The sequence below is a fragment of the Podarcis melisellensis genome (assembly GCF_964234715.1).
Source record: "Podarcis melisellensis genome assembly, chromosome: 9".
NCBI lineage: Eukaryota > Metazoa > Chordata > Lepidosauria > Squamata > Lacertidae > Podarcis > Podarcis melisellensis.
In genome coordinates, this window is record NC_138541.1 from 24,381,133 (window position 1) to 24,407,955 (window position 26,823).

The 26,823-nt window shown below is 41.8% G+C and overlaps 1 protein-coding gene across 1 annotated transcript in view; it reads right to left on the reverse strand.

The window, feature by feature from the left end:
* Nucleotides 1–4,309: 4,309 nt before the first annotated feature.
* ELOVL6 (ELOVL fatty acid elongase 6) overlaps nucleotides 4,310–26,823 on the reverse strand; it is a 78,093-nt gene continuing 55,579 nt past the window's right edge. The window contains exons 2-4 of the mRNA XM_081925416.1: nucleotides 21,708–21,839; nucleotides 16,895–17,046; nucleotides 4,310–8,789 (exon numbers count right to left, since the gene is read on the reverse strand). Of these exons, the coding sequence (XP_081781542.1) occupies nucleotides 8,365–8,789; nucleotides 16,895–17,046; nucleotides 21,708–21,839 (709 nt within the window). The 3' untranslated portion in view covers nucleotides 4,310–8,364. The remainder of the gene's footprint in view (nucleotides 8,790–16,894; nucleotides 17,047–21,707; nucleotides 21,840–26,823) is intronic.

The following is a 26,823-nucleotide window of genomic DNA, read 5'->3' on the forward strand; positions in this document are numbered from 1 at the left end:
CAAAGAGCTTTTGCTGATTTTGCTAGGTGGTTTAAATTGCTTTAGCAAGGAACACAACATACTACTTGTTTTGACAACAGAATCAAATATACATACATGGACTTTGCAACTTTGAGAGTTAGTCTGCAAAAGCAAAGTGTTCAACAACATGACTTGGCTTCCTGTAAATCTCTGAGATTGATTTAATTGTGGAATTGGGAAAAAATAATAATTACTAGCGTTTTTATTTTAATGCCCTGGGTGTTTTTTGAGCCTTTGAAATGCAATGTGTCTATTTTAAAAAAACATCACAGCCACCTATTACAGCACAACCAAGCAGGTCTACTCAGAAGTATATCCCATTGAATTCAATGGGACTTCCTCCTAGGTGTGCATATAGCATTGCCGCCTTAGAGAAACTGTGCTGTTTGCTGGACTTTGTACTGACTATTTCATGCACCCATAACTAGACTCAGGGATCCAGTTTTATCTAGTTGTGCTTTGTCACCTGTGACACCTATGCCCTGGCTGAAGAGACACCCCCAACCTTACTGGGCATGTCGATCAAGTTCAAGGGGGCACTGGTAAGAATTGTGCAGCATATCAGCATCCAGATGTGCTTCAACATCAGCTTCCTGTGTGGAAGGGGATAGCCCTTAATAGATCGGGGCAACCTTCTATAACAAAAAAGGATGGAGAGAAATGGAGTTGCAGTCTTAATTATGCTATGAAAACAAGCAGCAAATTGCCTTAAAAGGTCTAGCTCTTATGCTTCTTTTTTGATGACTGGGTCACACCTTTTACCCATAATTTCCAAATGGTGAATACTTCTAATAATTGCACCCAGTGGACAGAAAGGTCTGAGATTGCTTATGACCTAGAGCACCAGACTTGAGCGTTCTTTATGACGTGACTACTACTCGTGGTGAGAGAAGTAATGTGCATCAAATGAAAATAATGGGTAAAATTGGCATTAGTGGAGATTTACTGGGCTAAGACTGTGACTCAGTGGTAGAGGGCATAGATGTGACACCTAAATTTCAGTGTCAGTAAGTCAGCTTTATTGTACATGGCCAAGGGCCTTTACAAGCCAGAGGTCTTTTCATTTTAAAAGAATGAAGGTGCTGGGAATGACCTCTGAGACTCTGGAGAGACATTGACAGAATAGACAATATCGACAACCGGACCTTGTAAAAATGAAGAGAAACTTGGCTTATTCACAGATCCGTAGCCTTATCCATCTGAGTCCAAGATACGTTAGTGCTTTTCCAAGGGTCAAACTAAGTGTGACGGCTGCATTGTTTAAACTGGGACTGCTCCAATTGTGTTTAAAAATGACTGGTTTTAACAGCAAAAGGGGCAAGCAAGTGATGCGCTTGCTCCCTGAATCCAGCTCTTTTTGCCCAGCTGAGTTTTGGCATTGGAGCTTATCTAAGAAGAAAGGTAAGTCTCACACAGTTTGCTCTTCCCATCCACGTGTCCCCATTGCTGCTAAAATCAGACAGCACCACATCCTTTTAATTGTAGTAAATGGAACTGATGCCATCCCACCTAGTTTGCCCCTAAAGGGTCGCTGGCTCATAATTCAAGCATGCATTTATTTTAGAGGGCACGTATCCATTGCTACAAGTAATGCTGCAAGGGGCTGAGCACCTTCACAACTCACTCAACCCAACGAGATTTGAGCAGTAGCACAAGTGGCGCCGGGCATAAGAAACTCTTGCCCAGGCTACAGTGAAGTAAAGTGCACAGCGGAAAGATTACAGTTCCTATACACTAATAATAAACTCCCCTTCTCTGAGCATGGAACCTTATGTAGCCAAGATGGCACTATCCATGCACATGAGTGAGCTATCAGCACATTTTGAGAAAGCCCATGATTTGCAGAATGAGAAAGAGAGAGGGTGAGAAATGAAGGAAAGGAAAAAACAGCCCAATGTGGATTTAGCATGCTCAGAGGTAATAGAATGCTGGCTGTTGCTGCTTGGGGACAGGGGATAGAATGGAGTATCCTGGCATGCTGGACAGGAGCATGCTACACTTCTGTTGTAGGTCACATTGATACCTCCTATGACCAAAAGTTAGGGAAATAGTCTCTAAATATGTCCCCCCCCCCATTGTATAATGTTTTTGAGTTTTCATTTGGTTTTCTGCGCCTGGTTTAAGTGTGATAATATAGGTGTGTGAAATACTTATGTCCCCAGGATGCCATAAAACCTGCAGTCACAGTTAAGGAGTTCTAAGCCCATGTGGTTACCACCAGCAGTCACAGCTTTCCTCCAGATAATAGCTCACGGATGCAGGTGCCATGCGTATAGAGACTGCTGCACCAGTTAAAAACCCTTTAAATGTAACACCAGGCAGAATGGAATCCTGTGCAGCTAAATGCTTTATACATACCAAAAGTGGCTCGTGTAAATTGGGTTCCAGCCACGAGAGATGGGAAGTAAGGACCCAGATTCTGGATTTCTGACCAACATAAAGCAAAGAAAACTGTCAGCCATAGCTTCAAGCCATTTACTACTTTGGAGATTTGGGCTTGAACCAAGTCTCATTACTGAAATCGGTATTTGAGATATCTATTTCAACGTTAGTTAAAAAATACTGCTTCATACATACTGTGTTGCATAACATTAAAAAAAAAATCACGTGGAGGTTTATTTTTCTTGCTTTCAGCTAGATGTTGGTGAACTACAACTTCCATTAGCCCTAGTAAGTATGACCACAGACCAGGGATGATGGGAGTTGTAGTTCAGCATCTTCTGGGGGATATCTGCCCTAAATCAATGGAATGATCTTCAAGTGATTCTAAAGTGGGAAAACAAGTGGAGGGCATGCACACCTAAGTAACCATCATTCATGACAAAGTATCACAGATTTCAGGAGGACTGACTCATGAGTAAGTGTGCTGGAGCCTTTTGCAGTCTTGCGAGCTATGTATGCCATTCTACAGAAAAGAACACTTCACACATGCTTTGTTCCACTACCCACCATGTTGCTGAGTCTGCGAGACAAATCCTACCCACTTTTAAACATGCATTTTAAATGCAAACTTCCAGTTAAATAGCCTGACTATTGTTAACTTGTGTCACAATTTCCATACCTAAGAGGTATCTATTTGTATAAGCAATGGCCCCCCCAAAAAATCAAGATTAATGGAAATAATGAGAGCATATGCTGTTCATATGTAGATCCAGATGTTGTGTTGGCTGGCAGTGTTTTCAGGTAATTTGGGTTCTTAAGGTGTAGAGATCATTCACTTTTACATTGCATATCTCAATCAAGAGATGAACACATGTGGGGAAGCTCTCCTATCCATAATGTTGTGCAGTCCCAGAACAGTTAAAACAATAGACACTGCACATTAGAAGCTGGTTAAGGAATCTATGGGCAATAAACAACTATATCCTAGAGCAGGGGTAGGCAACCTAAGGCCCATGGGCCGGATGCGGCCCAATTGCCTTCTCAATCTGGCCCGTGAACGGTCCAGGAATCAGTGTGTTTTTATATGAGGAGAATGTGTCCTTTTATTTAAAATGCATCTCTGGGTTATTTGTGGGGCATAGGAATTCGTTCACCCCCCAAAAAAAATAGTCTGGCCCACCACATGATCTGAGGGATAGTGGACTGGCCCACGGCTGAAAAAGGTTGCTGACCCCTGTGCTAGAGTATACCAATTAAAATCAACGAAAAAGTCCATTTTTCAGTGGGTCTTCTCTGAGCATTTCTTAGTTGGATAGCAAAGACCCTTTCCCCTTATCGAGATTCAAAGATTGAGGTACCATTGGTTTCTGAAGGGCTTTTCTGAATTACTTTGAGTCTCATAATTCAAACTCATGAATGAGTAATCCTTCTGAATTCAGTGTGATACTGACCCAAAAGTGGTGGACAGGATGGAGCTATTAATTGTTTTTATAGATTTTGAGAAGAAAACTAAAGGAGGTGTAAAATGTCCATTTGTCTCAAAATACTACACATATCAGCATAAGAAAATGGGCACAATCAAGTTAAAATTAAGCATTTTTAAGAACCATTGGTTTCAATGGGAAAGTTAGCTTATGTTTACATTTTCACATTTCAAATAATGGGATATAACAGTGCAGTCCTAATGGGACATAACAGTACAATATACACATCTACTCAGAAGCAAGCACCGTTAAATTAAATGGCACTTACATCCAAATAAGTGAGAACACATTTCTTAGAATTATTACCTCTGTAAACATCCTATACTTTTTTTTGTCAATAGCTTGCTTGTTTCTTGTGATGTTTATTTGGGTGTTTGAACACAAAAAGTCTGAATAACTAAATGCAATAGCAACAACAAGAATAGTAATCACTGTTTAATCATGGTAGAAGAATTGAAGCATTTTTCACAAGTGATATTAAGAATACCTTTCTTTACCTCTAAACTTTGAGAGTCTAAAGTATCATTGCCGTTAATGCAAGAGTGTAAGTGGAAGAAAAACACATTTTGAAATTTGCAGAGCAATCCAATGTCTGCCCACTCAGAAGTAAGCCCCATTCATTTCAATAGGACTTACTCCCAGGTGAACATGTCCAGGATTTTAGCTTCTTATGTATGCTGTGATTACTGTTGTTTGTTCCTTTGATTTATAGAGAAAAGAAACTATAATGCAGTATTGGCTTCCCTTATGAAATACCTTTTCATTTATTTCAAGATAAGATCTGTGGAAGTGTTGATTCACCAGATCAGTCAGCACAACAGGAGGAACAAGAGTCACAAAAATGAATGGCACCATTGAAAGTTACTCACTACTGCTGCCCAATAATTTTGTTATTCTATAATAACTGGTTTTGGTTTACTTCAAATATTAGAAACTGGGGAGAAATACTTAGGCAGAAAAGGCTCATTGTGGAATAGAATCTACTCCCAAAACTGTAAAGTAACATTATTAATTTTTTATACATTTTAATTGATATTTCCATTTATACAGGAGTCTATAATTTAAGATCATGTCATATGTTTCACTGAACATAACAATTTGCTTAGGGAGGGGGGTTTGTACCATATAACAATGTCAGAACATTAATAACTTAAATGACACAGACAGAAACTTCCCTCACCATTTTTCACAGTTATGATTAAACTCCAGAGAGCTTTCCAATTTCCTTTTCTTAAAACACTGTTCATATAATATAGAATGCAGCAGTTTTTCTACACAAGGTGAAACACTAAAAGCCCTTGTTATGTCTAACAGAATATTACATCAGCTTTTCGTCATGAATGGTGGACAGCACAGTTGAAGCAAAAATAAGGGAAAATATTACTTGGTATTGTACAGTCTCAAAGCAGGGAAGTTGAGAATATTTTGCATTAGCTGGGGAGGGTGGAGATTTTGCCCCCACCCAGGTTTTTATTTTTTATTTTTGGACAGCTCACATATGTGTTATGGTTGTAGTTATAGGCATGTATGATTTTTCTATGTAGAACAGCAGTTCTTAATTGGTTCTGCTAGTTCTTCTAATTGTTTAGTTAAAACTACCAAACTGATACGATTGAGAATACTATGTTAACACAGTTATAACATCAAGTTTACACACTTGTTTCTTTGAAGTACTAGGAACGTTTACACATTTTATTTGGCTTTGTAAGGACTGAAATCTTACAGATAATACAATCTACTTTTCCTTGTAGAAAATATGGCTCTTTTCAGCTATTTCTCTGAGGTTGTCCTTTTATCTGCAGCTGACTGAAGAACCAGGTGTCTTTTTAAGCGACCAAAGATGCTACAGTATATTTTTCTACAGAATTCATTTTTTTAAAAAAATTAAGAATAGTTCTCTCTGGACATTAGAGTTAATTTGTTGCAGCACAATTACTGCATTTAGGCTTTCAATCCCTTCCCATTTAAAACCCTCAGTGTGATGACGCCAAGCGTATGCCTTTTACTGTAGTATCTCCAAGTGACCAGATGAGGGCACTTTAAACATCTTTGCATTGCTTGTGAGCCAAATGCAGAAGCACAGTGTTACCTAAAGTCACATATAATCCTGTAGAACACTATTAAGGTTGCAGATATCTATTCTTCAAAGTTCATAAAAATATAAAATATGTACCATACCACAGGGTTGTTTTTTCCTGAAGTTTTCATCCAACACTAAAAACACCCTCTCTAAAGATATTTAGTTTTCCCATTTGTCTTTGCACCTGTCACTCCAATTGCATTTACTGACTGCTGTAACTTCAGGGCTGTTCTGTGTTTATAGCAGCTGCTGTTCTCGTCTGCCCATGATGGCTCCTTGCTTGCTCATGGTTCTTGGGATTTTGGATTTATGTGCTAGGAGCAGAACTGGACATTTTGCATGCGTCTCCTCAAAAATAATAATAATATTAAAAATCACATTTTTGTCTTTCATGAAAATGACTTTGCAGATCATGTGGTGGGAACCATCATGGGCAGCGCTAGAATCAAAATGGAAGCTGCCACGATCAGGATATTTTAAAGTACCATTTCCTGTTCCAAAGACCAGTCCCACCATAATGTTTTGCATTCGCAAGATGGCTTTTGAAACAATTCCTGTGGTGGATGTGTGCACACAGGGCCAGCTCAATATACTCTGCTGCCTGAGCTGAATCAGAAAATGGTACCCCCAGGAATTGGAATTTGTTAAGGGTCCTGGGTTGGCGGAGGGATAGGCAATGTTAGGTTCATGGAGGCAGGATCAGCTGCCCCTCCCAGCTTGCAGAGCCTGCTGCCTTGAGGCAACTGCCTCACCTCGCCTCATGGGCCCTGTGCGCATAGGGAAGCGTCACATCAGAATCTATTCAGCTTCTCGAAAGAGACTGCATGAAATGAATCTGTCTGTAGGGTGGCCGTTTGCACAGCACCAAAAAAGAAGAAATCACCGTCCCCCCCGCCCCCTGCCCAAAAACAAACAAGAGGGCACAGTTAGCATAAAATTTGCATGTTCTTTTTATAACGATAGATGCCAATTTGGAAAGAATAGCTGAAATTTAAAGAGAAATATAATACTTCTCAGGCAGTCCGTTGCCTGAGGGCTGGCTGTGGTTGGGCAACCTCAAGACTCCTTCTTTCCCTTGTTATGGTTCTTACTCTTTAACCTGTGCTTGATGAGTCCCTGGAATTGACTTTGGGCAAGTGATGTTGGTGATATATTCCCAACAAAATGCACCCACAGCAATCACACTCAGAGCCATCCTGTGCGAGAATTAGACTTCAGAAAAATAAATTATATACTGTACTATGACTCTCAAATGCTTCTCACCAGTATTTTGTAGGGCACGTTGAGGACTGGCCTACTCTGCCTTTTCTTAGCTCCTTGATTCATTTTCCTTGCTCTCCTTTATTACTAGCCCCAAGCATATTTAATTATAACTGGCTGTATATTAAACTGCTCTTCTATACACATTGCTTTTGACCAGACGATGCACTGGAACACATTCTCTCTGATACTGCATCTCAACAGTATTTAATTCTCAAATCAATATCTCATACCAGGTCTTCTCACAGCATAATACACAGTACTAAAAACAAAACAGAAACCCAACCAATTCCTCTCCATTTATTACTTCAATTGAGCTTAAACGGCTGTCTATAGCAGGCACTCAAGATTAACCTTTCATTTTCACATTGAAGCTTTTAGGGTTCAACTCTTTCAAGGAGATAACTTTTAACTTTGCAAAAATCTGGTATTGTTGGGGGTCAGAGCTCAGTGGGAGAGAAGGTACTTTGCATGCAGAAAATGGCAGGTTTGATCCTGGGACTCTTTGAGTTTTTATTTCTATTTCTTAATGGCTGTTAGGTTGCAGAACATCTGCCTGAGACCTTGCAAAGCAGCTGCCAGTCAGAGGAGACTCTATGGGGCTAGATGCAGCTCTGACAGGTCAAAGTCCTATGTTCATATGACACAGATTGTGTGTTTCCTCTGCTCAAATCTTGTTCAAGTTTTGTATTTTAAAAACAGCACGTTAGAAAGTATATATAAATAATTAGTTTGCTTTTTAAAAATAAAAGTCATCTATGCTCAGGGAAACCATTTATTTTAACATTTTATTTTGCAAAATCATTATTTTCTTTTGCTTTCCCCCCCTTCTTAAAAAAAAAGTGTGGTTGTTTTTTTTAAGAGCAGTAAGATGTCTAAGAAGGAAGATGTCTTACAGCAGCCTTTTGAGATGCAAGATCATTCAGTGAGTCCTCACCATGACAGGATCATAAACTTACTGGTTTTGAACAAACTTAGCTGTCCCTCAGCTGCTGAGTTTTAGTTGCACCATATATAAATGTTTCCTTCTTGTGCCATTTCTGTCCCCCCCTCCTCTCTTTCTCTCTCCCCCTCTTTGTGTTTGCCATTTTGTGGATGACCTGAGCAGCTGCTTCTTTCTCTCTCTCCTTTCTAGCTTTACTCGGCCTTCCTTGTTTTTCTGGTGTTGCTAACATATGCGTCAAAGAAGAAATGGCAGAAGAGCACAAAGTAGCTGAGGTACATAAGAGAACACCAGATGACGTTGGAAATGTGTGAGTGACACTGGCCTTGTTGCATCCAGGCGAAGACCAGGTAGTTGATGATGCAGCCCACGAACATCTGTGTGATCTGTGATAGTGTGATAAACATGGCAAACTTCCGGGACACTCTGAAGCCAGCAGCCCGCAAGGCGTAGTAAGTGTACATGAGTGCATGCACTCCATAGTTCATGGTCATAAACCAGCCACCACCAGCTACCATGTCCTTGTATGAGTACCAAGAGTAAAGCAGTACAGTAATATGGTGGTACCAATGGAGGAAGATAAGCTTCTGTTTCCTAAGAACAATAAATATTGTATCTCCTGGGGGGAGGAAAAAAATAAGAAAAATGTTAGAACCCTGAAGCGTACTTGTGAATTAGGTGGCACTCCTAGTCACAGAAGTCACCTGGCCCTCTAATAACAAAGATGCAATCAGGACTACCCCCAAACTATGTACCTGCCCATTTAGACATTTACCTGCCCATCGAACACAGGCAACTTACTTATCTTCCAGACATGGAAACCACAAAACTTCAATCTCCCCAGGGTTCACACTCAGTTTATTGGCCCTTACCCAGTCCATTAAGGCCCTGGTCCAGAATTTGCACAGCCGCTTCTGATTCAGATGTTATAGAGCAGGGATGTCCAACTTCCAAGAGACTGTGATCTACTCCCACTAAAAAAAACCTGGCAGTGATCTACCCATTGTATTGACCAAAGTTGTTGAGCTTTCTTGACGATCAACCAGGATAGACCAGGGATGCCCTGTGATTGACCGGTAGATTGCAATCAACCTGTTGGACATCCCTGTTATAGAGAAATTGAGCTGTGTGTCGCCAGCATGCTAATGGCGCCGTGCTCCAAAAATTCTAATGGCCACTTCTAGTAGCTTCAGATGTTAAGCAACATTTGAGACCAAAGGGTGCCCTGCAGAACCCCATAGCACAAGAGTACTTGCCCAATGTTATTTTCTTGGGTAGGAATGGAACTAACGTGATACAGTATCTCTGATACCTCTCCTATTCAGTTGATCCAGGATGACACCATGGTGAATGGTACAAAAGATGCTGAGAGATTAAGTAAGCATGGCAGGGTTGCAATCCCCCACTACCTCTCCTGATTCAGGTCATCCAGTGGGGTGAGAAAGTCAATTCTGTCCCATAACCTGGCCTAAAACCAGTCTGAAGTGGTTCTATTGTAGATCATCCGTGTCACCCAAGAACATTTGCAGTTGATTATACTGTCAAAACCTATGTAAGGTCGTTTAGGAATTTTTTGTCCAATTTAGTTGCAAAGATCAATTTTTCAATGAGATTGATGCTGCAATCCTACTCCCACTGACCTGGGAGTCAGTCCCATCGAACTCAAATGGGACTTTTCAGTTGACATGTATAGGATTGCAGTGATAGAATCAAAAGTCAACTTATGACTGGGTTTTCACGGAATTTAAGCAAAGGTAGACATTTGACATAAGATATTACTGAGAAAAAACTAAAATACATTTTTGAAATAACCTATTATCTTTCTAAGCATGGATAATGGCTATTTATCTTGTATTAGCCTGAGGAAAATGAAAGTTAAATATAGATGAAGAAAATGCATATCAATCCAAGCCCTAATTATAGTATGGTCTCTGAAGTCATTACATTTAGTCATGTCAATAGGTTCCAACACAAATTAACTTTACATTTAGGGAGAAGAAAAGTACTGTGCAAATGAAAAATATTGTGCAACTGGAATCAAATCCCTGAATTTTACGTATAGAGATACAAATTGCTTTCTGAACAATGTACGACTTTAGAAAGAGCGTAAGACAGAAAATCTCCCCACAACTCAGTTCTTAATACACTACTTAGAAGATTAGATCTACTTGAAAAGCATCTTCAGGTGGGAGTTTCCCCAAGGGTTGTCGTTTACTTTCAGAGGGAGGAAGATTAAAATTAGAACGCCGGAGGATAGAGACAAGTTTTTGGTGGCACACGGAGAAGATCTTCATAAGGGACTTGGATTACCCCCAGGGCCTGAACCTCCGGGGGTTCCTGCACCCTCGGACCCCCAAAAATCTGACAATAAGGTACCCCCACAGCAAGAATAACCAGATATATTCAGGATGTCTCTGCAACTTTTGAGCTGGAACATAAATGGCTGTAACATTCCAGGAAAAAGGAGAAAAATCTTTCACATTTTAAAAAAGGAACATTTGGACATTATTTGCTTACAGGAAACACATGTGACCAGGCTCCACAGAAAAGTGTTAATAAATAAAAGACTTGGTCAGGAATTTATATCTTCGGATACAGTTAAAAAGAGAGGTGTGGTAATTTATGCAAAAGAGAGCCTTTCACCTAAATTTCTGTTTAAAGATGAGCATGGAAGAATTTTGGCGATAGAAATACAACATCAAGGGGAAAAAATACTGATATTAGGAATTTATGCTCCAAATGAAGGAAAATCGGAATTCTATAAGAAGTTGCATGAGACCATGCTGGACTATCTGGACTACAACAACATCATTATGATGGGAGATATGAATGGAGTTGTATCAACCAATATGGATAAGTCACAGAGCCAAAAAATTTCTAAAGATGGGAGACTACCAAAGACCTTCTTTGAAATGACAGACAATATGGACTGGATTGACATTTGGAGAGTGAGAAACCCCTTGGGAAGGGAAGGAACATTTTTCTCTGAAGCCCAACTGACTTGGACAAGAATCGACCAGATATGGATAACTAGAGGTCTGGCACCTAAGATCAGAAAGGTGGAAATCTGCCCAAAGACATGCTCCGACCATAACGCACTGAGAATGGACATGACATTGATTCCAACCGGTTCCTTCAGATGGAAGATGAATGATGGCCTGTTTAGAGATCAGGAGATCACTAAGAAGGCCCAAAAAGCCCTAAAGGATTATTTTGAGATCAATATGAACACCACAGTGGAAAAAAGAACTATCTGGGACGCAAGTAAGGCCGTGATGAGGGGGTTCCTGATACAACAGAACACAGTAAAGAAAAGGAAACAAAACGAAAGGAAAGATAAAATTTTGGAAAAAATCAAGGAGTTGGAGAAGAAGTTAAGACTTAATCCGAAGTCCCAGCCGATTCTGAGAGAAATCAAACTTTACCAAGCACAGTATTGTAAACTGATAAATCAGGAAATAGAATGGAAAATCAAACTAATGAAACAAAAAACTTTTGAGTCGGCTAATAAATGTGGAAAGCTGCTAGCTTGGCAGTTGAAGAGGAGACAAAAGTTAAACACAGTGACAAACTTAGAGATTGAAGGAAGATGTATCCAGAACCCCGGAGAGATTAGAAAGTGTTTCCAGAGATATTTCAAAAAATTATACACTCAAGGGCCACAAGATGAAGCAGCGATTAAACAATTTCTAAAGACAAATGGACTGGCAAAGTTGTCAGAAGAAAATAGATCAATTCTGAATGGCAAAATAACACGACAAGAGATTGAGCAGGCCATCCAAAATATGAAACAGGGCAAATCACCAGGACCAGATGGGCTGACCTCCAAGTATTATAAGACATTGAAAGACTATTTGATACAACCACTGATGGAGGTCAGCAATGAAATTCTAGAGGGGAAGAAGGCGCCAGAATCGTGGAAAGAAGCTTTCATCACATTGATACCAAAATCGGAAACTGAAAAGACACAGCTTAAGAACTACCGTCCCATCTCCCTTTTAAATGTGGATTACAAAATATTCGCAGACGTTTTGGCAAGTAGATTCAAGAGGGTTTTAAACAAAGTAATCCATAAAGACCAGGCAGGCTTTCTCCCAGGTAGACACATGTCTGCCAATACAAGGAACATTATAGATATATTGGAGCTTTTACAAACAGACATAAATACTAAAGCTGTTTTAATTTTTATAGACGCGGAGAAGGCCTTTGATAACATATCCTGGAAGTTTATGAAAGGGAATCTAAAAGAAACGGGAGTGGGCCGGGGGTTTGAGAATGGGATTGATGCAATATATTCAGAACAAAAGGCTAAACTGATAGTTAACAATGTGGTTACAGAAGAGTTTAAAATTGAAAAAGGAACACGACAAGGCTGTCCGATTTCCCCGTTACTATTTATCTCGGTCCTGGAGGTGCTCTTGAACACGATTAGAGGGGACAGGTTGGTGGAAGGGATACAGGTCGGAGCGAAACAATACAAACTTAAAGCGTTTGCAGATGACTTAGTTCTGACATTACAGGAGCCAGAATCTAGTACGAAAAGAGTACTACAACTAATCCAGGATTTTGGTCGGGTGGCGGGATTTAAACTAAATAAGCAAAAAACCAAGGTGTTGGGAAAAAACTTGACAGATATTGAGTCGGAACGGTTTCAGAGAGAGACAGAGTTAACTGTGGTTAAGAAAGTTAAATACCTAGGGGTAAACATAACAGCAAAGAATTTGAGTCTGTTTAAAGATAATTATGAAAAATGTTGGTCTGAAATTAAGAGAGACTTGGATAGCTGGTCAAAACTGAAACTTTCATTGTTAGGTCGAATAGCTGCTATTAAGATGAATGTATTGCCAAAAATGTTATTTTTGTTTCAGACATTGCAGATTGTAGATAAAACGGAGTGCTTCCGGAAGTGGCAGAAAGATATCTCCAAATTTGTCTGGCAGGGCAAAAAGCCCAGAATTAAGTTTAAGATATTAACGGACGCAAAAGAAAGAGGGGGCTTTGCCCTGCCAGACTTAAAGTTGTACTATGAAGCCGCAGCTTTCTGCTGGCTAAAAGACTGGCTACTTCTGGAGGACACGGATGTGCTGGATTTGGAAGGTTTTAACAATGCATTTGGATGGCATGCATATTTATGGTATGACAAGGTTAAGATCAACAAGGTCTTTAAGAACCATATTGTCAGAAAAGCAATATTTAATGTCTGGACAAGATACAAAGACTTATTAGAAAACAAAACACCGAGGTGGCTGTCACCTTTGGAGGCCAAGGCCCGAAAAAGACCCAATATGGAGGCCAATTGGCCAAAATATTGGGAAATACTAGAAAGGGATGGAGACAATTGGAAACTGCAGAGTTTAGAGAAAATGAAAGATAAAGTGCGAGACTGGTTACACTATGCTCAGATTAAGGAAGTGTTTAAGATTGATAAAAAGTTAGGATTCCAGGTGGAGAAATCGAAACTGGAGACAGAACTGCTAGAACCTAAGACCAAGGTACTTTCAAAAATGTATAACTTGCTGCTGAAATGGAACACACAAGACGAATTGGTTAAATCGGCTATGATAAAGTGGGCCCAGGATATTGGGCACAACATTATGTTTGAAGACTGGGAAAGGTTATGGACTACCGGGCTGAACTTCACAGCATGTAATGCTCTGAAGGAAAATGTAATGAAAATGATATATAGATGGTACATGACCCCAGTGAAATTGGCTAAAATACACCATTCGTCTGATAACAAATGTTGGAAATGTAAGGAAAATGAAGGAACATTCTTTCACCTCTGGTGGACCTGCCCTAAAGTGAAGGCCTTTTGGGAAATGATATATAATGAGTTAAAAAAGGTATTTAAGTATACCTTCACCAAGAAACCAGAGGCCTTCCTTCTGGGCATGGTCGGCCAGAACGTGTTAAAGAAGGATAGAACATTTTTTATGTACGCTACAACGGCGGCAAGGATACTTATTGCTAAGAGCTGGAAAACCCAAGATCTACCAACACTGGAAGAATGGCAGATGCAGCTGATGGACTATATGCAACTGGCCGAGATGACTGGCAGAATCCGCGACCTGGGAGAGGAGAGGGTTGAAGAAGACTGGAAGAAATTTAAGATTTATTTACAAAAGTATTGTAATTTGGTTGAATCCTAACAAGGAAGCCAGAGCAGAAATAACTGTCTACCATTAAAATTATAATTTTTTATTTGAGTTTAACCTAAACATTGCACTTAAGAGTATAAACAAGATGATAATTTGCTTGGAAAAATTCGTTTTTAATGATGAGAGTGGAAGCGGGAGACGTGAGGGAGTCCGCAATAGAATGAAAAGATGTTATGAAACCTATTTTGTTTGTTAAATATGTATCTGTAAAAAATCTTAATAAAAATTTTTATAAAAAAAAAATAGATCTACTTGAAAAGACGCTCCCCAGCTAAAATGGCACAGCTCTCTCGTAGACTGAAACATCACAGGCTCCAGTTGGGATGTTCTTATTGAAATTGCCTCTATGGGGAAACTCTATCAATATCTAAACATATCTCTTTAGATACGTTTAGAGAGGAAAAGATTGCAAGTAAACAATGCCCTATCAAACTTAGTTATTCCATGATTCTTTCTAAGATCATTTTGTATATTGTGAGGGAGGTTGGTGTGGTACTAATGCCCCAGCAGAGCCAAACTGGCACCCCCACCAATGTGTGTGCAATGTGCCAACGTTCCCACTGCCTCACCCCTCTGGTAAGCTGCAGAGACACTGGTTCCAGGAGGCCAGTAACATCGCTGCCCTGCCCTGCAGCTGCCCCTGCTTCAAAACTCAAACGAAAGAATACTAGTAAGGGATATGAACCAGTGTCTTCGTTCCTGTAACCCAACCCCTTACATGTTTACTTGCAAAGAGGAAGGGGGTGAAATGGTGGTGCTTAGGATGGTAACCTAAATCAGCAGTAAAGCTGATTAGTAAATCAGTGTTCATATTTCGCCAGGTCATTTTGTGACCAAGTGAAGATGCCTGGTCACCAGGATGGCACCTGACATCTCCACCATCTGGAGGTGCATCCCTGGGGATCCTTGGATCTTGACTGTTTTCACACACTAATAGGACAGCCTGTGGAATTATATCTGTTATATTTTATCTGCACAATCAGAATGAATTTCAGGAACCAAAAAGTCGTATTGAAAAAATACAACTTTTGATCAGTTTGGCCCCCAAATGGCAACTAGAGATTCCATTTTGGCAACTGTAATGCTGGTTTAAGGAAACATTTGGTGCCTAGCTTATATATACATGAGTTTCTAACACTGCCCCATTTCCATAAGCAACTGCAGGACTAATATACCGGTAGGTAACTCACAATAGGTTTTCATACATTCCCAGTGCTTTTTTTTTCTGGGGGGACACAGGGGTATGCATACCCCTAAACATTTTGTGAATCTAAGTTTGGCCAAATTCGGGGCAGTATTTCAATATGAGTAGGAAAATGAGAGTACCCCTAAACGTGTGGGTTTTTTTTAGAAAAAGGCACTGGACATTCTCACCAGCAGTCTGAAGGGTACAAAGTGGTACCATTCTAAATGATGTGAATCAGGTCTGGCTCTGGTCAGTGCACTTGGGAAACACAGGTTCCCTTGGGCCCCAAGAGGAGAGTAAGGCAGGATACACAATATCTCCTGGCTGATGCTGAAAATCAGCAATGCACTGAAACAGCATATTCTTAATAGTCATCATTGTTTTGTTGGGTCGGAAGCCCTGTGAGGTTTCCTGAGAAACAAGCTGTGGAACGTCTGCCAAATCACTGCTTCCTATTTCCAGTTAGAATCTGCCTAAGAAGCTTCAGGATAAGCAAACATAGATGTGCAAATGGGTTTGCTACTTACAAGCTTTTTAAAACTGCTGGTGAGGAAACTGCTTAGACACATCTTCATAAACTAAGTGATGAAGGGAGACTAGGACTGGCCATTATTTCAAGGTGAGGAATTTGTTAGACCATTCTGTTGGCAGGCATATGAACAGGCAGTCATATATATGACTGATTTCTGTATTATTGTTTTTTCCTGTTCTGTTGGCCCTTGAGAAGTTTGACCCTTGAGAAGATTGTATTGGTTATATACAATATTTTGATAGGAGTAGAAGTACTGCAGAATGAACAATATATGACTGTATCTGTGTTGGTAGACTCTGCGCCACCAATGGGTTAAGGCTTTTTGGCTGCATTGGCCATTCACTGGGTTGGTGAATGGTCACTTTGTGTGGTTGCTAAAATGCTACTTTCTTGCTCTTAGAAGATGGTGAGGAACCCATGAGCCTTAATAATCCAAACAGTATGAGTTAAGGACAACTATTCCATCTGAAATTTTGAGAGTCTTTTTGTTTGTCGTCGACATATTCTTCATCTTCATATTATTCTTATCTGTATCTGTTATTTTTTTCACAAATGTGACCCACAATGACTTAACTATATTACAATTTTGCTCCACTGAGTAAAACTCATTTGAGACCACAAATACAAGTGGTTGTACGCTGATTAATATATTGACTGAATGCAAAATTTTAAAGGCATTTTTCGAGCACTGTTATGAAGCAATCAAACAAGCACCTTTTTCAAGCACATCAAGGCGATTTGCAAATATACCATAAAACAAGAGAACTGCTATGGAACAAACCTGTCACACCTTTGTCCTTTTGCTCCAAATGTACCCCATGAAGTGAAAAAGGAGAGAAGGCACTCACCTAGTTCTGGTGCTTTGCTTAGCACAAATGCATAAGCCCAGAATTTGCTGACAGGTCCATTGTAAAAACTCTGGTCACAAACTGACTGCTTCAGTCCTTTGGTCATCAAAATGTACACCATATAAGCACCCGTTCGAACAGCACCAAATATACTTCATGACCATAAAGAGAAAACAAAAAGCAGTCGGTTATTGTCAGAAAGCAGAAGACAAAATAGATATAGTTACTGAGTGCAAGAAGCAGGAAGTACCTTCATTGTGCTTATCCTGACCTCCATTTAAGAACATGAGACGCTGGATCTGGTCAAAGGCCCATCTAGTCCAGCAACTTGTTCTTATAGCAGCCAACCAGATGCTCATGGGAAAACTGCACCCTTTCTGAATACTTGAATAAAATGTTCCCACAGAAGAATTTAGTTAAGGTGCCCCGCAAGACGAATGCTTCGCTAAACGAAAAACCCGCAAGACGAAAGGGTTTTCCGATTTTTAGCGGCTTCGCAAGACGAATTTCCCTATGGGCTTGCTTCACAAGACGAAAGCCCATAGGGAAATCTCCGGGGACAGCGGGGAAGCGCAGCGTGCCTTCTCCTCTGTTCCCGGACCTGTCCTGAAGGCTTACGGTGGGAGGTCCAGGAACAGAGGAGAAGGCGCGCAGCGCTTCTCCTCTGTTCCCGGGGTTTGCGGTGGGAGGAGGGTTTTTCCTCCCCACCGCCAACCTTCAGAACAGCCTTCTGAATGTTGGCGGTGGGGAGGAAAGCCCTCCTCCCACCGCAAGCCTTCAGGACAGGTCTGGGAACAGAGGGGAAGGCGCGCAGCGCTTCTCCTCTGTTCCCGGACCTGTCTTGAAGACTTGCGGTGGGAGGAAGGTTTTCCTCCCCACCGCCAACATTCAGAAGGCTGTTCTGAAGGCTGGCGGTGGGAAGAAAAGCCCTTCTCCCCCGCCAGCCTTCAGAAGAGTTCCCCGCAGGGCTCTCCAAGCTGCGGATAGCAGCCTGCTGCCCCTATCCACAGCTTGGAGAGCCCTGCGGGGAAGTCCTGCAGGGCTCCCCAAGCTGCGAATGTCTGCCCCGTGTGAGGGGCACTCTGAAGAAGAGCGCCCCTCATGTGGGGCAGCAGGCTGCTATCCGCAGCTTGGAGAGCCCTGCGGGGAAGTCCTGCAGGGCTCCCCAAGCTGCAGATGTCTGCCCCGCGCGAGGGGCACTCTGCTTCAGAACGCCCCGCGCGCCGGGCAGCAGGCTGCTATCCGCAGCCTAGGCAGCCCTGCGGGAACTCTTCTGAAGGCTGGCGGCGGGAGAAGGGCTTTTCTTCCCACCGCCAGCCTTCAGAAGGCTGTTCTGAAGGCTGGCGGTGGGGAGAAAAGTCCTTCTCCCCCCCGTCAGCCTTCAGAGGAGGTCCGGGGACAGACTGTCCCCGGACCTGGTCTGAAGGCGGTCTCCCTAGGAACGCATTAATTGATTTTCAATGCATTCCTATGGGAAACCGTGCTTCGCAAGATGAAAAACTCGCAAGAAGAAAAAACTTGCGGAACGAATTAATTTCGTCTTGCGAGGCACCACTGTATTGGAAACATGTTCCTTTGATTTTGTTGGACTCCAACTTCCATCAGTCCCAGCCAGCATGGACAGTGGTTATTCCCCAACTTAGAGCTTATCATACAGATAGCTCAGCTGGTAGAGCATGGGACTCTTAATCTCAGGGTCCTGGGTGAAAGATTCCTGCATTGCAGGCGGTTGGACTAGATGACCCTTGTGACAATCTATGTGGGAGTTCAAGGCTACCCTTTACAGACAGTGGACACTTCCTCCATGTCTCCTGTGTGGGAGACATGGCTTCTAGTTGTGAGGATGATTGGCGAGGCAATACAGTTTAGCGCAGGGGCCTTCCAGTTGTTGCTGGACTCTTAACTCCCATCAGTGCCACTCAACAAAGGCCAGTGGTCCAAGATGATGGAAGTTGGAGTCTAACAACATCTGGCTGTCCATAGGCTTCCTATCCCTGCTTTAGAGCAACAGAACTCTTGAAATAAATATGCAGCACCATATCCTCTCCATAGCATTTCACATCTAGTTTCCAAGTAACCCCCTAGAATTAATCAATACTGAATTTCATTGCTACAGAAGACAGAGTGTCCTTGCTTTTGTAAGATTCCTTTATTTTGAAATTACTCATCCGCTCAAATACATTTGTGGGTAAATTCAGCATTTACAAATAAATATATCAAAGCTTCTATAATTATGCCAAAGTCTGGCGAAGGCCTTGTGGAGACTGGGGCATAACCATATTTTTTTTAATTAAGGAAATATCTTAGTTCCACCACATTCACAGTTAACAAGACTGGACAGCTTCTGGATTTTATATGCAAAGGCAATACTCACTTTTTAGCTAAAACTCTGTTTGGCAAGAGATCTCATTGGAATTAAGGAAGCCACTTAATAATCTTTAGGATGGCACAGGAGGGATTCATAAGCATGGTATAACACTGACATAATCCTTAATGAATACTTCAGGGATGTAGCCCTGTGAAGTTACTGGGGTTGGCGGGAGAGGGCTAGGCTCCAAACAGAATCTGAAAATACTGCAGTAATCTGGAGATTTGAACAGTAATCCGAAAAGGCAGAATACCTGTTTCTAGAGGATACCCTTTAAGGTTCTTACAAGATCAAAGGTATCCAGTTGTTATAGCAACTAGAATACTTAGCCCTGAAAAGTATGTATCTATGTGCCTGTTGAAAATTATCCTGAGCAAACAATGAAAAAAGTAAGAAAGCCGTGAGGCAAATAAATGAACTCAAATGAGCCTAAACTATAAAATAGTTTAAGCAGATTATAAATGGTAAGGAAAGTTTCAGATGGCTGGAAGGAAAAGCTGAGTTCTAATACAATTATAATAAATTGGTGAAAAGAAAAGATTTTCAAAAGGTGGTTCTAAGCTGTTTTTTAAACTGTTTTTTTTTAATTTTGTATTTCAAATTGTGGCTAAATAAATAAATAAATAAAGGGAGGGAATTTCAAAGTGCCACCACATTAAATCTCTGATTCTTATACCAAACACATGGAACAGCATCTGCAGGAGGCGCTCCCCTGCACAGCATAGCAATCCATTGGGTATATATGTTATATATGATTTTTTTAGTATTCTGGTCCTAAGATATGTAGGGTTTTGCATACCAGTGCCATCACCCTGAATTTAGCCTACAGCTAACTGGCACACCAGGGCACTGTGGAAAATTAAAATGGCAGTTCCCAGACTATTATTATTATTATTATTATTATTATTATTATTATTATTATTAATTTGTCAGTTGCTTTATCTTGCACAAGGCAACCCAAAGCAACTTACAACCAAGCAAATCCCACATAGATACTTTAAAACCAAGAGGAAAGAGAAATACATGAAAAACATCCCACCCACTTCTAAAAGGCCACAGATATTTAAAGGCCAACAACCTGGCTATAGAGGAATGCTTTAGCTTATATTAAAGGTGGGGGGCTAGATCAGGCATCAGCGGTGGTAACAAAAATGGCTGCATGCTGATGTCAGGCCTGATTGAAAGTTACACTGTTCTTTTAAATCATACCTTATTGCAACAGCCATTAGGCTCCATGCAGAAAGCACACTTTTTCAGGATGTGAAATCTAGACTCTTGCCACATGGGGGTGCTTTCACCATGTGGGAAACATGTTTGCATGCCTTTCATTTATTTCCATCCAGCCTTTTCAACGCCTGTTCCTGGTGCAGGTACCAACTGAATGCTGAAGTTTGCAATGTTAGGGCAGCTGGCAGTAGCACAGTGCAATTTTCTCGCTCATACACTTTGCCTAGCCTTGTGGTTGTTGTCTTCCTTCCTGTCGCAATGCTTGTAGCGTGCTGGAGAAAGCGGTTAAGAAACCGGCAGTAATTAAAGCAGCCTTCCCCCACCAAGGCCAGATTTAGGGCTGTTAAGGTGGCTCCTTCACACAGGCCGCTGAACTGAGGGGGCGCAGAATGGAAGGCGAGAGGGAGTGAGCTCACTGCTTGGACCTCCTCCCTCCTGTCTGTACTTTTGATGTGAAAATTCCCAACCACAGAGGCTGCTAGGTTACAGAATTAGCTTTTCTAAGAACTGACAGCTTCTAGAGCTATCATAGTAGCTGGTTTGTGTTGCCTGCTACTAAGGACTAACAGAGCAGAGGTCAAGTGGTGGGAGCATCACGACTGAACTCGTGTCAAGTGGGTCTGTGACCTGGGTCCAAGTCACAGGAAGGCATGAAAGAAAGGGAAAATGGGGGGGATTTTATCCTTGGTCAAGGTGCCATGCGACCAAAGACTGCTCTGGCCTCAACCTGGTATCTTTTATCCTGTGAACCGCCTTGAGACCTGTGGGCATAGGGTGGTACAGTGGTACCTCTGGATGCGAACGGGATCCGTTCCGGAGCCCTGTTCGCATCCTGAAGCGAATGTAACACGTAACTGCGCGTCAGTGCGTGTCGTGTTTTGCCGCTTCCGTGCATGCACGTGACGTCATTTTGAGCACCTGCGCATTCGCAAGCGGCAAAACCTGGAAGTAACATGCTCTGTTACTTCTGGGTCGCCACGGAGCGCAACCCAAAAATATTCATCCCAAAGCTACTTCAACCTGAGGTATGACTGTATATAAATTTAATAAATAATAATAATGTAGTTAAACTGCATGTCTCACCATCACTGACCATTGGCCATGGTGTCCAGGACTGAGGGGAGTGGTTGGCTAAAACATATGGAGGATATCAGTTTGGAGTAGGCTGCATTACAGGATATTGATTAAGGGGCATTCTTGTCATATTCCTCAACTTACCTGAAGACTGCCAGGCACAGAGACCAGAGCACTAGTGGTTTCCTCAGTTCAAATTTTGCTCGTTTGTTCATTAGATGTCGACCACCAAATATAAAGGCAGCATAAAGAGCTGAAAACAGGAAAGATTTTTTCCTGGGGGAAAAAACACAAAACCCACAATCACCAAAAGATATTCAGTGAGCTTTTTAGCTGCATAATAATAATAATAATAATAATAATAATAATAATAATAATAATAATTTATTTATACCCTGCCCATCTGGCTGGGCTTCCCCGGCTACTCTGGGCGTCTTCCAACAAAATATTAAATTACAATAATGCATCAAACATTAAAAGCTTCCCTAAACAGGGCTGCCTTCAGATGTCTTCTAAAAGTCTGGTAGTTGTTGTTCTCTTTGACATCTGCTGGGAGGGCGTTCCACAGGGCAGGTGCCACTACCGAGATGGCCCTCTGCCTGATTCCCTGTAACTTGGCTTCTCACAGTTAGGGAACTGCCAGAAGGCCCTCAGCGCTGGACCTCAGTGTCCGGGTAGAACGATGGGGGTGGAGACACTCCTTCACATTTACAGATCATCAAGGTTGCAACCCCAGATCCCTATATCTGTAAGACCTATTAAACTCAATGGGACTTACTAATGATTAGACCTGCATAGGATTGCCCTGTTGGTTGGGGAAACACATTTGGTTTGGAACAAGTTAGTAGAGATGTTTCACACAATACATTCTTTTGTCCCTGAAAGCAGGTATATTCCTGGGTCATTCTGATAAACTTTGACCAGTTTGCCACCAGAGCATTAACCACAGATTTCCTGTCTAGACTCAAGAAGCATTCACAATGTTCTCAGTTTGAAAAACAAGCAAACCCCATAGTTTCTTGGTCTGAGTTATATATATATTTCAACAATTTATATGCTGCTTCACATCACCATCTGTTGAATAAGGGCACAAAAAGATACAACAGAGATCTCTACATCTGAACCTGACCAATGTTTCTCATGCACAATGGAAATACATCATGACTTGATAAATCACATGCAGATAAATCTGCCTGTTTTAGTTGCAGGAGGGTTTTTATTTTCTTTTTTTAATAAAAAAAATGATCCAGATCACACAGGCTGTACAAGTGTGCCTCAGGAGCTGCATGTAACCAACAGGCCATATGTTGTCCAAATCTGCTCTGCTGAGTTATTTTCCATCAAAGACTTGCAGTCATCATACACAGCCTGAACCAAAATCTAGTGAGAGCAATTCACTAACACAAAGGCCAACGCACAACCCAATGGATTTAAGTTTATTTATATATTGCATTTATATGCCACCCTCCTGCCAAGTCAACCCAAGGCCTTTTACAATTTAAAATACATTAGAATAAACAAAATATATTCCCTCCCAAGCTTCAGGAGCTGGTGGCTATTAGTTCCCTGCCCTGCTCTTCTTCACTCCTGCCTTCCCCCTCAGGGCACTGCAGCTAGCAGAGTGACATCTCAAAAGCTCCTGTCACATGTTTCTAAAGCAGCATATATCATGCAGATTCAGGAAGAAAAGCCAAGCCCAGCTTTTACCCTCCAGGAAAACTGGTTTGTAACCTGAACACAGCTAGACACAGTGTTTTGTGAACCGCCCTGAGACCTCCAGGTATAGAGAGGTATATAAATTCAATTAATAATAATACAGTCATACCTCAGGATGAATACGCTTCAGGTTGAGCGTTTTTGGGTTGCACTCCGCGGCAACCCTGAAGTAATGGAATGCATTACTTCCGGGTTTTGCCGCTCACGCATGCGCAGACGCTCAAAATGATGTCACGCACATGCGCAGAAGTGGCAAAGCACGACAGGCGCAGATGTGCAGTCACGTGTTACATTCACTCCAGGATGCGAACGGGGCTCAGGAACGGATCCTGTTCACATCCAGAGGTACCACTGTAATAACTAGGGCTGGAGGAAGAGGGGTAACTTCTGCCTGAAACCCTGGAAAGCTACTGCTAGTCAGTGTAGGCTAGGGATAAATACCCCTTTTCAGCCCAAGGGTCAGTCTTCTAGGGACCACATACCAGTGATGTGCAGAACCAGAGCAAAAGTAGGTGAAACAATGAATGTTGATTTTACCTTTCTATAGCAGACTAGTTTCTGCACAAACACCCCTCTCTATCCTCCCTCCAGGCGAGCAAGGACACATTCTAGCCAGGCAAAAACTCTCAAGGAGGGCATGAAGCAGAGCAGCAGATGTGCCTAAAGAGGGAGGGTGGCCTGGAGAATGCCTCAAGGGCCAGATAGACAGGAGTGAAGGGCCACACTGGCCACCAGCCCTGAGATTCTCCTCCTCTAGTATGGATAATACTGATTAAGATGGGCCAACAGTCTGGCTCAATATGACACAGCTTCCTGTGTTCAAATGCTTTATCATTGAGCTACCATCCCTCCCCTGCTGCTTATCCATCAGTGGGATGTGGGAGGTATGAGTCCCCCCCATATTTTTCCCTCCACATCTGAGAAAAAACACCATCTCGTCCAGCATAGTCCTAATTAGCCCCTCACAGAGCTGCATTTCCCAGAGTGCCCTGGGAAGAAGGATTGATAGTTAAGCCACTCTAGGAGCTGGGGTTGGGGGACGGGGTGCAGAGTTGGGGAGGCCTCTTAACCTGCAGTTCATTCTCCCTCACCATTCCGGTTGAACCACTGAATAAATAAACAAAATCACCTTGCTGGAATCTTTGCCACACACCAATTCCAAATTTCTTAATGAATACTGTAGTGTCACCATTTAAAAAGCCACTCTAGGAGCTGTGGCTCTGCAAGAGGAATAGGGGTCTCCTAATAACTTTTGGCACCCTTGACAAACTACAGTTCCCAGAATTCCTTGGGGGAAACCGGGGCTATCTAAGTGCTATAAGGGTGCTTCAGACATATGGTAAGGCCATGGCCAAGGGCTAATTTGTAGTTCAAACTCAAAGCAAAGAATTGGGGGGTTGGCGTGAAGCAACAAGATGGGATGGAGTCTGACATTTCAGGCTGCTGCCTTACTCTTTTGACTGCACCCTTGAAGGATTGCTTCCCACACAGTTGGCGCTCCTGGTCTGTTTTCTCTTAGCCCCATGAGGTATCTCTTGTGTCTGCCTTTGCAAGATGGTAGGCTGTTGGTGGGTGCCACAACACTGAGGTTTAGCCGATGCTTACATTTCCCCAGGGAAGCCAATTAAAAGCAGTCAGATTTGTTTATAGCCAATCAATGGCATCCTCTGGGCCCATGGGCAGAGTAAAACTACCTACAGCTCATATTTAAAATCTAAAACTACAGGACAGACTCAAATTCTTTCATGTAGCTAAACAGCTCTTTACCTCTGTTGTGAATGTATATCAAGCAGAATAAAATTACGAAACCATTTATACCCTCTTGCAATAGAACTTACATCAGTGCAAGATAATAGACTGGAGAAACCTGACCTCTCTCCCAGTTCTTTGATTTTTTTATAGGCACAATGTAGTTATTTAACAGAAAATGGCACCCAAATTACCCCTATTACTTTGTGTTCAAGCTGTATTAAGTAGGTCAGCATCTATAATTATATCTTAGGTCACTTCACAACTTTTTAATTAGCTCCTTATTTCTGACTTTTAAAGGTCATACATTCTACATTATCTGCCTGTCTACATTATCTACAGAAGGCGTTATTGCTGGGGATCAGTAAAATGAATGTTTTGCTTCCCTGGCAAGATATTTAAAACAGCAGGCCCTACAAATGGGCCATTGAGGCCTAAAATCTGTGGGGAAATGACATTATGGAACAAAGGAGTGATGGCGTTCAAAGGAGCAAAAGAAACACAAAGAGTTATGGTGAATACAGAAGACCACATCAAAGTGTGGGTGTCTAGTGGTTGGTAATCCAGTCATCCATACTGTCATTCACAGGAGAGGAGAGCAGGAAAAGACAAGAACCAATAGAATAATAATACATGGGGTAGCAGACCCTGAAATTCCATTTGGTTCAGGTGTAAACCCTGTGCGTGAGTTGGACAGGCTGGCAGAAGCATGCAAAACTCTACCCTGGCATCATCCTCAATGGGCAGTGGGAGCTAGCAGATGCTCCCACATACCTGGATAGCTCAGCTGGTTAGAGCATGGTTCTGATATCTGAAAGGTTATAGGTTTGATCCCTCTATGAGACAACTGCATATTCCTGCATTGTATGATTTAGAACCCCAATTATGCAGGGCATTAAATCATGCAGGGAACTTCTATGAGTAGAGGAGACTTCTTACTCCCTACAGGGGATATCCCCGCTTGTCTCCACTCAACCTGGTTGTGTGTAAGGATTACGGGCAAACGGAACACCCAAGTAGAGTTGAAGAGCAACAGGAAATTGTGGTAAAAAACCAATCCACCAGAAAGGCTGCTTTTTCTGAGTCATGAACCTGAGTGAACCACAGAAAAGTAAAAAAGCAAGAGGAAAAAGAATGGCCTAAAATGAAAGAGGGGAACTGAAAGCATGAAAAAAGAAAAGAGAAAAAAGAAAAAAAGGTGATGCTACAGTACAGATAAAGGTAAGGTCTTTATGCTGTGCCATCAGTGTGTGTTCATGGAGTACAAAATCACAGATCCCTGCCCTCTTACAAACTAACATGTGACACAAGCGAAACAACAGATGGAAGGGAGGGGATACTGCAGTAATGTCTCATTTATATTCTTAGTAAAATACTGAGAAAATTTATGGACCCACCACCCTACTGATCTCATAAAACAGTCTTCTCCAAAACCCCACCAGTTGATGCTGGATTCTAGCTCCCATCAGCCCCAAACAATATGGTCAATGGTAAGGGATGATGGGAGTTGTAGTCCAGCTATTATCTAGAGGCCATCAGGTTGGAGAAGGATGTCATAACATATAGCACTGGTACCAAAAACACTAGACCAGGCACTGGCTGTGGTCAGTATCATGCTAAACCATTGTTTAGCATTACATATACAAGTATGAGTGAGCCATGTGCTCCTCCTCTCCTCTCTTCTCCTCCTGCCCTGAAGCCAGGATGAGGCCTTCAAAGATATTTATTTCCATTTTCTCTGAATCTTGGTTTCTTCTGTTATCCAGAGCAGGGATTGCAGTTTATAACAAAATCT